The 13,648-nt window shown below is 35.2% G+C and overlaps 1 protein-coding gene across 1 annotated transcript in view; it reads left to right on the top strand.

The window, feature by feature from the left end:
• Window positions 1–13,648, top strand: part of SLC27A6 (solute carrier family 27 member 6) — a 66,223-nt gene that overhangs the window by 17,111 nt on the left and 35,464 nt on the right. Inside the window, exons 2-4 of the mRNA XM_008063852.1 lie at window positions 4,193–4,396; window positions 7,427–7,585; window positions 8,889–9,013. Coding sequence (XP_008062043.1) covers window positions 4,193–4,396; window positions 7,427–7,585; window positions 8,889–9,013 — 488 coding nt within the window. The remainder of the gene's footprint in view (window positions 1–4,192; window positions 4,397–7,426; window positions 7,586–8,888; window positions 9,014–13,648) is intronic.

Below are 13,648 nucleotides of genomic sequence, written 5' to 3'. Positions count from 1 at the left end.
TCCGCCTCAGCCTTCCAAGTAGCCGGAATTATAGGCATGCGCTACCACGCCGGGCTGATTCTTTGATTTATTGTAGAGATGAGGTCTCGCCACCCAAGCGGGTCTCGAACCTGCGGGCTCAGGCAATTCACTCACCTCAGCCTCCCAAAGGCGCGGCATTACAGGCTGAGCCATCGAGCCCGGCTGAGTGAGAGTCTTTATGGGTGTTCTTTTTCCAGGAGGTTTTCACGGACCAAACTGCCCCATCGCCATCTTGCCAGAAGTCTATAGCCAAATTGCATATTAGGATTATTAGTGCATAAAAGTTTAAATGTTTACTGATGTATTGAGCTATAATCAGTTGATTTCCTTCCCATACATTTGAAAGCATTAACTTGTTTTATGTACAATAATACAGTACAAAGAATGTTTATTACAAAATAAATAGTATAATTCACACTCGTGGAATATAAGAAGGAAATCTTTACCCATTGATTTTACAACCTTGGAAATGTGAATAAGAGATACAAAATGATGTAGAAACAAGAAATCAATTTGCACAAAAAGTGCTAAAGGATTGTAGTCAGGGATCATCATTTACCTGTTTTTGCATTTGCAATCCCACTTAACACAGTACCGCATGTGAGAGAGAAAAATGCATAATTTTTGTGAGAACATGCTGCTTTGAAAAGAGAGATGAAGCCTGCAATGTAGACTTGGTTAAGGTCATAGGAAATCCAACACTTTTGTTTTCTTGTGGTAGTTTACTATCATGACCTGCATCCTCAGTGGGTCACATGGTGCAGAGCTCAGTTCATTAACCAGGTTATCTGTCTAGTATCCATGGTATGTGGCGGTGCAGTGAGCAGAAGGATAGAGTAAAACACACATCATTCTATAGAGGTGCTTGCAGTTCAGTGGTAGCACATTTCACTAAAGAGTTAATCCTTACGAGACAAAGTCAAGTTTCTTTGAAGTATTTAAACGGATACTATTGTGTATTTGGACTTAATATTCAGAATTTACTTTCAAAATGAAACAAAAATTTTCATTTTAAGAAAGATTGGCAGTGATAAGTTACTAATGATTCTCTGTCTTCTATATGATTTTTCTCACTCTTTTTTTTTTTTGAGTTGGAGTCTCACTCTATCGCCCAGACTGGAGTGCAGTGATGCTCCTGGCCACTGCAGCCTCGACCTGCTGGGCTCTGGCGATCCTTCCACCTCAGCCTTCCAAGTAGCTGGAACTACAGGTGCGCGCTACCATGACCGGCTAATTTTATTGATTATTTGATTTATTGTAGAGATGAGGTCTCGCCAAGTTGCCCAGGTGGGTGTCGAACCCGCAGACTCAGGCAATTCACTCACCTTGGCCTCCCAAAGCACCGGATTACAGGCTTAGCCACCGAGCCCAGCCAATTTTTCTCACACTTATTTCAATTTTCACTATTCTCATTCACACCTCCTACCAATATATAAGAAAAATTTGGTTAGAAAAAATTCTATTTGAGAATTCTAAGTGACTCAAATGAGTAAGTTTAATTTAACTTATGAAGGTAATGAAATTGCATTTTCTCTGGTTCCAAGGAAACTGCTCACATCGTTTTTCTCTTGCTGCAAACAGTCTCTCTCCTTGTAAATACTGTTTCTTTAGGGTCTACAATTCTAACAAAGACTTGGAGCCACAATTAATCATATTGTAACTTTCTTTGCACTTATTTTCTAAATTTAAACATATATCTCATTAAGAACATATATAAGTTTGTGCTGTTAATTTATCATCCCAGACAAGAGATTTGAAATTAAGGTTTAAAAAAAAAATGAGTCAGTTCAGAGACTTGTACTTATAAGTTCAAAATACTAGAAGAAGTCATTAAAACAAAATCTAAGACTAAGTTGGAAAAACACTCAAAATCCTTTGCTTTTTCTGCTTTTTCATCTTTATGACTTATCTTTCCTTCTATCGTCCCTGTAGATTTTCCCTTTTCTTGCCAAGCAATCTGTATACAGCAGCTTGAGGTAAATGTTAAGTACTTTCTGTCGATTCTTAGATTTGTTGTAAAAATAAAATATTAACAAACATCTTAAGCCACCAATCCTTACCCCCTGCAACATGTCAACTCCATTATCATTTCTATGTTTCCTTCTCATTTCTTTCAGGTTTTATTTATGAACTGCCTAGTTTCATCTGGCATATTCCTCTTGCTGCCTCTTTGTGATCAGTCATGGTTATAGATTTTTACAAATAAACACAGGAGTTTTTCCTTAACATATTTCATTAGAGTAGAACTAAACAATGACTGACAGATGACTTTTTCAGAGAACCAGATGCTGATGTACATTTCCAAGACAATGTTCAATGTAGTACTCTGAATTCAGATTCAAAGCAGAATATACCTTGTGATTATTTTTAGTTTGACATAAAAATTAGAAAAGATACAATTGCTTTAGGTATAAAGTTTTGTATTCGCATAAACAGTACTTGAACATTCTTATCTGGGTTTATTTCGCATTTAATAGAGTTTTTTTTGCATTGATTTCACTTACAAGGAAATGTTTAGTTTTAGAGTTGATTATACTTGGGTTAGAGTGCCAATTCTACTGTCCACCAACCCGTAAACTTGGTGGATTGATTTTCTAAGGCTGCTATAATAAAGTACTATAAAATGAGTGACTTAAAGCAAGATAAATTATTCTTTTGCAGTTCTGGGAATAAAAGTCCAAAATAAAGGTGTTGGTTGCGCCATGCTCCTTTAGAAGGATCCAAGAAAGAATCTTTCCGTGTCCTTTAGCTTCCAGTGGTTGCCAGTGATTCTGGGCTCTCCTTGCATTAATTCCAAAAGGCCAGTGGGCTATCATTGCTTAGTATTCCCCAGGATGTGAATGCAGATTTTAATATGAGCAATATAGCACTCAGAAATTCTTTTTACCTTATAAAAGTATAGCATATTAAAGGAATAAGAATATAATCAGAGTGTCCATGTAGAATATACAAAGTGGCTTTCACTGTCAGAGATCCATATTAAAGTAAAGGAAGGATTCGTTTTTAAAAAGTTAAAAAATGTAAACAACTGTATACCCTTCTCTACTCTGGAAAAAAATGATGCCTCACTAGCTTACACAAAAGACTCTACAAGAATGATGATTTTTTTTTCTTTTGTAATCCATAAGGTGCTGGATACCTTAATAATTGATATTTCCTTGTTAAGAACCCACTCCTTTTTCACCACTACTCTCCTCCAGAGCAGGTGACATTTTCTCCTACATTAATGGTCAGATTAAGAAGGTCTGGCTCAATCTCATAGATTACCTCAATATAATCTCAGCTCAACAGTTTCTCTTCTGTTATGTCTACAGCAAATACTTTCTAAGGAAAGTAGCCTGTTTCCGTTCTGAACCCTGAATTTCAACCCAGACCTTTGATCTTATCAGTATTCCTATTCTTCAGGTCTGAGGACATAAATTCTGCAGATTTTTATGCTCCCCTATCTTTTTTCCTCATTGATTTTTGTTCTGCCTTGGATTCTTCTGCTGTTGATGGAGGGGCCACTCTCACCTGCCAGTCATATTTTCCCCTTGCACTATGGGTCTCGTTGCCTTTTCTGGATGGTATTCTTTTCCCCTTTTGCTTTCAAAGGCTTTTATCTTTAATTATTCTGATCCAGAGGGGAAAAAAATCATCTCTAAATCTCCTCACTGAACTTTTAACTTAGAAATGGTCTCTAAACCACAATGATTTTGTGATTTCAGAGCAGACAGGGAATTCTCCCAAATGCATTGTGTTACACTGGAACTAAATAGTGACAGACAGGATTTTTGTTGTTATTTTTTTGTTTTTGTTTTTTGTTTGGAAAAACTATCTGCCAACTTTTATTTCAAGAAATATTTTTAGGGCAATAGCTTGAATTTAGATTCAAACAGAGTATAAAAATAATATTATTTAAAAACTGAAGGGGACATAATTTAAGATAGAAGAATCTCTAAAATTCAGTCTGAATAGGCCTACTTGCATTGATCAATCAGGTGATAACTAAATTTCCTTTTTAGTTGGTCCTGTTGAAAGAAAACCATAAAATGCCTATGATATTATTCATCTAACTTGAGAAGAAAACTAGTATTTTATTTACATTTGATCCCTGTTTCAATGCCCAAAAACAAACCTAAGGTGAATGATCTGAGTTTTGTTTACCTGTTCCTACTTCTTTGGTTTTTAGATTTGCTTGAAACTATAGAAGAAATCCTTCCAAGCCTCCCAAAAGATATCAATGTTTGGGGAATGAAAGATTCTGTTCCACAAGGCATAATTTCACTCAAAGAAAAACTAAGCACCTCATCTGAAGAGCCTGTGCCACGCAGGCACCATGTTGTCTCCAGCCTCAAGTCTACCTGGCTTTATATTTTTACCTCCGGAACAACAGGTATGATCCAATTCTTTTTACTGCTTAAAAAGAATGCTACATTTGCAAAGCAACAGTGTTGATCAACTTTCTGCCATGTGTATTGATCAGTCATCTGAGAAAGCATGACTCAGAGAAGATATAACTTTCTTAGATCCTACAACTTATATGAAAAAGTAAAATGTTTTAACTTGAACCTCACTAGGCATTATGCTAATTTGACCATTGTCTCACTTGAAAAGATTTTCTTAATATTAAGTAGTACAAAGGGCACTGGAGTGTCTGAACATCTTGACCAAGGCCTCTTACTCAGTGCGTGATATATAATTGGCTCTTTTGGCAAGACCTTTGCCATTTTCTCTGACCCCTCAGATTTCTGATATCTAAAATGAAGAGATTAGTATAAATAGTTTCTCATTAAACTTCTGGATTTAAAAATCTGTTAATCTATTGAAAACAGTTTTCTATATTAAATCCTAAACACAATCCAGCTATGGCTGCTTTTTAAAGCAACTGTAGCCCAGCTTTCCTGATGTTGGTTAAAGTATGTGGATCATGTGACAAATAGGAAGTCTTGAAGACATTACAGGTTTGGAGTAAGATAAAATGGAATCCAAGTAAACTTCCTATTTTTTTTAGGTAAACAACAATAAAAACAACAAAGAATAACAAAACTGCTTGAGAATTCATAACAAATGTTAAACTCGATTCCTGGGAAAAATTGAATGGTATTAATGGTCAGCTAAATAGGCTTTTATAATTAAAGATTGGGAATTTGACTTACACATAATAAAAGTATTCTGTTATCAATTTCTTATGCCTAGGTAGTATTGTAAGCAATTACTATTGCATAGTAAAATTTTTCTTACTTAAAAAAAACTGTTTGGGCCTAATTTTGATATCTTTTAGACTGAAGAGTAGTGTGTGTGTGTGTGTGTGTGTGTGTGTTCTATTTTATTTTTACTGTGGTTGGAACAGTTTTGCTAAGTGAACTGGAAAATGTCAATATGTGCATGACTGCACTGTCCAGGCTCAGACAGCTTCTCCCTTAGTTTCTTGAGGCTACCTAATCAAGTCCAACAAGTAGTAACAAGCTTAGAGACTGACGGATTGAACACATACATAGACTGGCAGGAGAGAAATCATGGAACAAGAGATGACTGCAATAAAATTTTAGAAAGAGATGATACATGTCATGACTAACACAGCAGGTCCAAGAAACTAAAGGTTAAGGTGAAACCTTGAAGAAAGCAAATTTGCTTCCATATAACCCCAGAAAGCCTCAGAAATGTGGGTGCCATGTACCTCAAAGAGTAGAAGATAAATGTGGAACTATAAACAGGAAGCTTTATGGAAAGTTCTGTTTAAGAAACACGATAGCCTTGGTTTGCTTCATCTACCCTGGAAGAAAACATGCGGTTTATTCTCTGGAAAAGATGAACTTCTGGAGAGCAGAGGTTGTATAATAAGGGGAATAAGATAAACCTGTATACATATTAATTCCTTTTTAACACTTGATTGGTTTTATATGAGGAGCCTGAATACTTCACTATAAAAGCTGAAAGACACTGATAGTGATAGATCCTCTAGCAAAATGTCCTGAACAACAAAACCAACTAGTAAGTAAGTCCCTCTCAGGCATCCAAAGATTTTAGTTAGGATTTTGTTTGTTTGTTTGTTTTGTTTTTTTGGTACCTGCACTTTTAAGTAAAAACTGTCAAAGGACACCAGATATTTGAAAAAAATCCTCCGGAATTTATCCTTGAATGAATAAAGATCAATATATCCTAGAGTGGACTGAGACAAATATAAACCAAAAGATTTAAAGGATGTTGGAGAAAACAGAGACAAGATACAGAGAAAAGATTTTTTAGAAATTTATTGTTTGGATGCCAGGTTCGGTGGCTCAGCCTGTAATTCCAGCCCTTTGGGAAACTGAGGCGAGTGTATTGTCTGAGCCTGAGCATTCGAGTCCAGCCCAGGAAACTTGGCAAGACCTTGTCTCTACAATAAATCAAAAGTTAGCCGGGTGTGGTAGCACATGCCTATAGTTCCGGCTACTTGGAAGGCTGAGGCAGAAGGATAGCTGGAGCCTACCAAGTCGACGCTGAGGTGGCTGTGAGTACACCACTGCACTCCAACCTGGACAACAGAGTGAAACTCCAATTCAAAAAAAAAAGAAAGAAATTTATTATTAATATTCTGAATGATTTGAGACAATAAAGTATCAATAATACAAAAATAACACACTACCAAAAGAGGAATACCTATTTAGAGATACCATGTTTGGAAGATAAATCTCACAAAAAGTAAATTAAGAGGTAAGGGAAGGAAAACAGTATAAAAAAAATTAGGAAATTAATGACTCAGTCCAAAAGAGCAAGGGTTCTAAAGACAAAAGAATGAACCAACAAACAAATGCAAGAGGACAAGTATGCACAAAAGAACAAATACAAAAAAAGAAAAAGAAGGATTGTATACATTTTTTTCCCACATTTAAAAAGTACCTGGAACTGCAAGATATGAGTTTCTTGACTGCAAATGCTTATACATTTCCCAGCAAAATAACACGAGTCCCACTCTAAGTCATCAGATATTACAGACTACTGAAGACCATTAAAAGATAACAAAAATTCCAAAAGTGAAAACACCAGTTGCATGCAAAAATAAGAAATCAGAACAACTAAAGACTTCCAATATGTATACTGGAAGTCAGAGGATTATAGAACAATGCCTTCAAAATCCTGCATAAAAATAATGTTTTACCTAGAATCTTAGATCCAACCAGAAAGACCTAACTATAAAATGACATAGAATTTGAGATACAGTCTACTTAGCAACCTGTCAAAGGTAATTTAATAAAGTCAGCAATGCCACCTTTACAAAGCATATAGACTATTTTGATTTTTTTGTATCAATTACTATTATAGTTGATACCAGCGTAGCCTTTCTTTCTATTACATATATGTGTGTGTGTATATATATATATATATGTATATATATATGACACATATGTATATATATATTTCCTGTTATTTTCTTTTCTTCTAGGTCTACCAAAAGCAGCTGTGATTAGTCAGCTACAGGCTTTAAGAGGTTCTGCTGGATTGTGGGCTTTTGGCTGTACTGCTGATGACATTATTTATATAACCCTCCCTCTGTATCACAGTTCAGGATCTCTCCTAGGAATTGCTGGATGTATTGAGTTGGGTAAGTTTTTATGTTATTTGTGATAAGTTTTCAAAATGTCTAATTATTAGGACAAATATTAATTAATATTTGAAACTCTCAGAATTCAGAATGATTGCTTTTATATTCTGTAAGTATAACACAATATTTATTAAAGGACACAATTTCATGACATACTCAGTGTGCTCCTGGGGTGAAAAGAGCAGTTTCCCCAGGGACTTGGTCATGTGATTGGAGCTGGTTATTGACTGGGCATTTATCTCTTTGTGGTCATTCAACCTCAAATGGTCGACTCCCAGATTCCTTAAATATTGGTGGGAATGTTCTCAACCCCCACATTCCTTAAATGGTGGTGGGAATGTTCTAAGGGAGTGAAAGTGAAAGCTTCATAACTCTTAAGTTCTAGGCCTGGAAGTTACATAGATTATTTCACCAGCATTCCTTTGATCAAAGCAAGTCATAGGCCTATGGGATTCAAGATTCTAGGAGTGGGGAACAAATTGAAGGAAGAAGGAGCAAATTTACATTGGAAAGGTAAGTGCATAGAAGGAACTGTTGAGGCCATCTTTGCAAGCAATCTATCCTAGGCACCCGATAAATTAGTTGGCAGAGCTTGTGACTCAGTAGATTGCATTCATAAACATGCAAGATTATGTGTCAATTACTAGACCTAAAATAATACATAAATAGTAGAGGTCATTTGCTACTACTGGCATCCGTCCAATATTTTATAAAGCAATTTTTAGAATAGCATATTTAGAATATGACCAATATCCACCATAAATAAAGATGAGGGTCAAGACATTATATTTTTCTGTGGATATACATTGTTGTCAGATTGTATTGTTAAAATTAGGTTCTGCAGTCATTGATGAACTTTTTTGTCCATGTTATCTTATTATTTTTATTAACTCTTGACCTCAAGATATACTGAGACTGCTTTAAGGTTTTAAAAATAAATAATATGTGCATATTCAACTTCAAGAGTAAGTGAATTTATCTTGGTCTCTATAGAGAAGGATGATTCTTACCTGTGGTCATGCACTAACACTTGTAATCTTCCTTCTTAGTTTAACTGTTGCTTTTATCCTTTGTAGTGTAAAAAAGCATATTTTCAGTGAAATATAGAATTACAATATTTTTTAAAGAGTTATTGGGTAATAAGATCAATGTTTTCAAACGAGCTTGATATAAATGATCAATAGTGAATTATAAAGTCTTGAAAGTGAACAAACATTCTAGACAGGGCAACATCATTTGTGTTTTATGTTCATTCTATCATTGGATATTTTCCCCAAGTACTTATTTTAGTCTATTCTTATAGGTGCCACTTGTGTGTTAAAAAAGAAATTTTCAGCAAGCCAATTTTGGAGTGACTGCAAGAAGTATAATGTGACTGTGTTTCAATATATTGGAGAACTTTGTCGCTACCTTTGCAAACAACCTAAGGTAAGAGTAATCATTATCACAAAAACACTATTTCAGAAAGAATAAGTACTGAGATAGAAAAAGCTTTTGTTATTTTTTGTTAGTACTTCACCTTCTTTCATAGCAAAGGTTAGCGGACTTGCAAAGATGCACGCAATATCCCAAGTTAAAATAAATAGAAAACAAGTCAGAAAAAATAAAAGGAGAGCTATCCAGGAATGTACTAATGTGCTCTGTAGTGTAGTAGGATAGACCAGACCCACAATCCAATCTACTTTGTGTTTAAGACTGGTTAAAATTTCTATAAAGCTAGCATGCATCCAATTATGAAATTGGTTGCATACCATGTTTACAGAAAACAATTATTCCAAGGTTAAAATAATCCATTATGATGCTACTCTTAAAATAAAAAAAGAATGATCCTGATTGTACTTGTTTTTCTATTTTTTCTTTAGATGAACGATTACATTAGGTTACCTTTTTGTTTTGTTTTTTTAAAAAATGCTTTGATTTGCACTTGTCTCCCCACCCAAAGTAGCCATTCTAATATTCTTTTGATCAATTACTCCCATCTGAAAAATAGAAAGAGTTGCAATAGCCTGAAGTTTTCTTTATTGGTTTGTTGTTTTTTACCCTAATAAGTTATTTTCCTTTTTCTGGGCTCATTTGTATCTCCACATGCTTATTTTTTAACTTTATGATTTTCTAAACATTATTGAAGCTACAAAGAAGTGACTCTTTAATCAAATCCACATCAGCTCCCACAAGAATGGCAATAGAGAATGTTTCCTCATGTGGGGTGGGACAACAGATTCTTTGTTTTGAGGCCCACCCCCCATACACTACAGAGTGGTCCCCAACCTTTTTGGCACCAGGGACCAATTTAATAGAAGACAATTTTTCCACAGACCAGTGGTAGCAGGGGGAGGGTGGATGGTTTTGGGATGGTTCAAGCACATAACAATTATTTTGTACTTTATTTCTAATTATTATTACATTGTAGTATATAATAAAATAGTCATACAACTCACCATTTAAAAAAAGAGGTGTAGGTGGAAGTGGTAAACATGCACGGGGCATGTGTGGACTAAAAAATAAGTGTCAATTCTGACTTAAAGTCTGACACCAGATACAACTGTACAATTGAAGTACGTCAATTCACTTGCCACTCACTGATAGAGTTTTGATATGAATCTGAAAGCAATTGATTTACTATGGTTATGTGCAATCAAGCCTCACTGGTAATTTTAAACTGTATTTGGAGCCGCTCCCTAGTGCTAACATCACCACCTCAGCTCCACCTTAGGTCATCAGGCATTAGATTCTCATAAGAAGCATACAACTGCAGCCTAGATCCCTCGCATGTGCAGTTCACAATAGGGTTTGCACTCCTATGAGAATCTAATGCCTCCACCGATCTGATAGAAGGCAGAGCTCCAGTGGTAATGCGAGTAATGGGGAATGGTGTTGAAGCTTCACGGATTCACCTGCCGCTCACCTCTTGCTATGCTGCCTAGTCCGTGGCCCAAGGATTGGAAACCCCTTGACCAGAGGATCTCTCACTCATCAGCTTTGCCATCATCACATCTGTTTAAGGGATGGATAGTGGGCTGGGATATCATCTCTTGTTCTCTCTGGCTAAAATATTGACACATAATTATTTCATTAGTTACCAATAGCACAGCTGAGACTAGGCTGGAAGTACTTAAATAAGACATTATTAAAAATATAAGCTTATACAGAAAAGATGAGTACAAAAAATGTTCAAAATTATTTTATTCATTTTAAGCTTGGAATTTATCATGGAGAAACCTCCAGTTTAGCTGCTGACTCACTTCCTTGTAGAAGACACCATCCTTATTTTTATTTATTTATTTATTTATTTGGTCTGGAGCGCTTAAAATAACTAGATTCCACAGATTCATAGCTAAGACATGGAGTTCCAAAAAAATGTTTTATGTTTTTGAGCTATTTTTTTTTTTTCAGGGAGACCTTTCTTCAGATGAGTGTTGTGGTCTTACCTATAGATCTCCAATACTAAGTTGTGGCAATTGTGATGCCACAATTTCATACTCTTTTCTCTTTATGCTTTCATATGTGATACCTGAACTACATTAAATTAGGGAATTAATACCTTCTAAGTAAGATTAAAGCAACTTCAGATGAGCTTCCATAATTATAAATAGAATTAAACATAGTGCTACCTAATGAAGATTTCATCTTCTTTCTAAATTGTGCATCCTGCCACTCCTGTGTCCTCTCATCTTTTAATAGCAACAACAGCTCATGTAAGGCCATTTCCTCAGTACTTATTGAATGATTGAGTACATGCATTTATTTTTTATAAAAATTTACCAGCATAAATAATGCGTTAATTAGTATCTTCATGAAGTATCTAATATAGAATCTCAGAAATGAGTGTTCATAGACAAAGTGTATTAATATTTTTGAGAATTTTTTTTTATGGCACATTACCAGATTGCTGTTCAAAGTGGTTGAAATGATTTGGAATCCCATTCACAATGGAGTATGGTTTGCACAGTGTTTTATCAGTACTAGGTGCTATTAAAAATAGTACTTCATGGAAAACTAGAAGCTCCTTCAAGCCCCCTCAAAATGTTCTGAAACACGGAGAGTAGGAGAAAAATTAGGCCACGCTCCAAGGCCCATCGTTTTGAATATTGTGAATGAAAGTCAGTTTGTTTGGCCTTCTCAATAGTATTTTTTTTTTAACAAAGGACAATTCAATGTTTTTAAATTAGGAATATAATTATTTAATTTTATTTATAATTTTATAGACGAGAAGCAAACATATATTAATTTTCTCTGTTAAGATTATTGGCAAGGTGGGAGAGTTTTCCAGCTGTACTTCCCTTTTAAAATGTCTCTTCTGAGTCTTTTACTCATTAATCTTTTGGGTACATAATGTTTTACCTTATCTGTTTGAACTTTCATTTTATATAATAAAAGGATTAACAGCTTTTTCATATTGGCTACAAATCTTTTTCTCAGAGTGTTGGGGGGTTTTTTGTACTTTTTTAATGAAATAAAATATTCTTTTCCACCTCTCTGAATTTGAATTACATTGAGTATTGGAAAAATATTATAGCTTCAGAGAATTTGAAAGAACTGAGAACTGAAAACAGAATACCTAATTGGTTTTAAATTAATTTAATTTTTAATTTTAATTCTTACCTAAATCTCTTGGAGGAAAGACAATATGTATGAAATAATCTCTAAATGCTTCTCTGAATGCAAATTGAGGAGGAAAGAGAAAAATAAATATGGATTTACCCAAAGAAAGCTGCTTTTTTTTTTAACAGAGAAACAGTGTACTACCAAATCCCTTTGTTGATTTCTCACAAAATGAATACAAGAAGTTCTTGGCATTAAAAATTAGAAAAAAGAGAAAGCCATGTTGTAATAACTCTTATTCCCTCAAGGAAATCTTGCTGTTTTTGCTATCCAACATTACTTTCCATGACATACCCTTGAAAGGAAGGGACAGTGTCTGCTGTGCAGCCAGCACAGCAATAGATTCAGGTAGAGTCAGAGAGTGGGCAAATGACACAGTCTTCACCTTCAAAGAATTAAAATTGAATGTCTCATAAACCATGGTTTGAAGCCCACAGACATTTATTTGAAAGAGATCCTGAAACAAAAGAGAGCAAATCATGTGTGCTCTAAATGAATTCAGATTTGTTGTCAATCTCAGGGTAAATAATATTCTCAAATGAGATTTACCTGCAGACAAAAGTCACAATCTGAGGTGAATGTTTACGTGATGTTGCATAAAAATTCTGTGGGGTTGTTTTTTCCTAGGCCAGAAGCATTTATACATTCCCATCCTGCAAAAACCCACACAATTCGAAAACCCGCATCCCTGCTGCTTCTCTTTTTCAAAACTCCAGTTACAAAAGTTCCTTTGGCATAAACATTAGGTGTGCCTCTTTGTAAAACTGCTGGCAGCAGCTCTATCCTCAAAAAAACCGGAGACCAATTCGTCTTAGTCATGGAGAGGTGTTATCTTTCCCTGAGAGTAGGAAAGAACTTTTCCCCACTTTCCGTCTTGTAATTTTTCTATGTTACTGACGCATCAACATACAATTTCTGATTGGATCTAGTTTGTATTTTCTAGTTTGTTGTTAACTTTAATATTGTTTTGGCGAGGAATATGGTGGAGCTTTTGACATCATCAGTGATTCTCTGGGGGGGGGTTTCTGCTACAGAGTTTATCTTATTTAAATAATTCTGCCTAATGCAGCCAACAGTTAGGCATATCTAGGGATGGGATCATATATGTTACTCTTTCATTTATTCAAGTAATATTGTAGTTTTAGGTATTTAGGGGTACACAGGACAAATCAGAATGCTTCTCTCAGAACTTACACTCTAATTGTGAGGGTATGGCAGTAGAGAGAAAATAAACTAGCAAACACATAAAGTAATTACAATGACAAGTGTTATGAAGGAGCAAAACAGGATGAGGTAATGGAGAATGGTGGACAGTGAAAGTAGGACATTGTTAATTAGGTTGAGTGGTCAGGGAAGACTTCACAGAAATAGTATAATCTCTGAGCTGAGGACCTGACATGACAATTAGGATCGAGACACAGAACCTGGATGTTTAAAGAGAAAGTGAGTAGGCTGAGACAT

The sequence above is a fragment of the Carlito syrichta genome, unplaced genomic scaffold (assembly GCF_000164805.1).
Source record: "Carlito syrichta isolate Samal-C Ts95f unplaced genomic scaffold, Tarsius_syrichta-2.0.1 Scaffold307103, whole genome shotgun sequence".
Classification (NCBI taxonomy): Eukaryota; Metazoa; Chordata; class Mammalia; order Primates; family Tarsiidae; genus Carlito; species Carlito syrichta.
The sequence above is the reverse complement of the archived record's forward strand: the minus strand, read 5'-3'. Positions and strand labels throughout refer to the sequence as shown.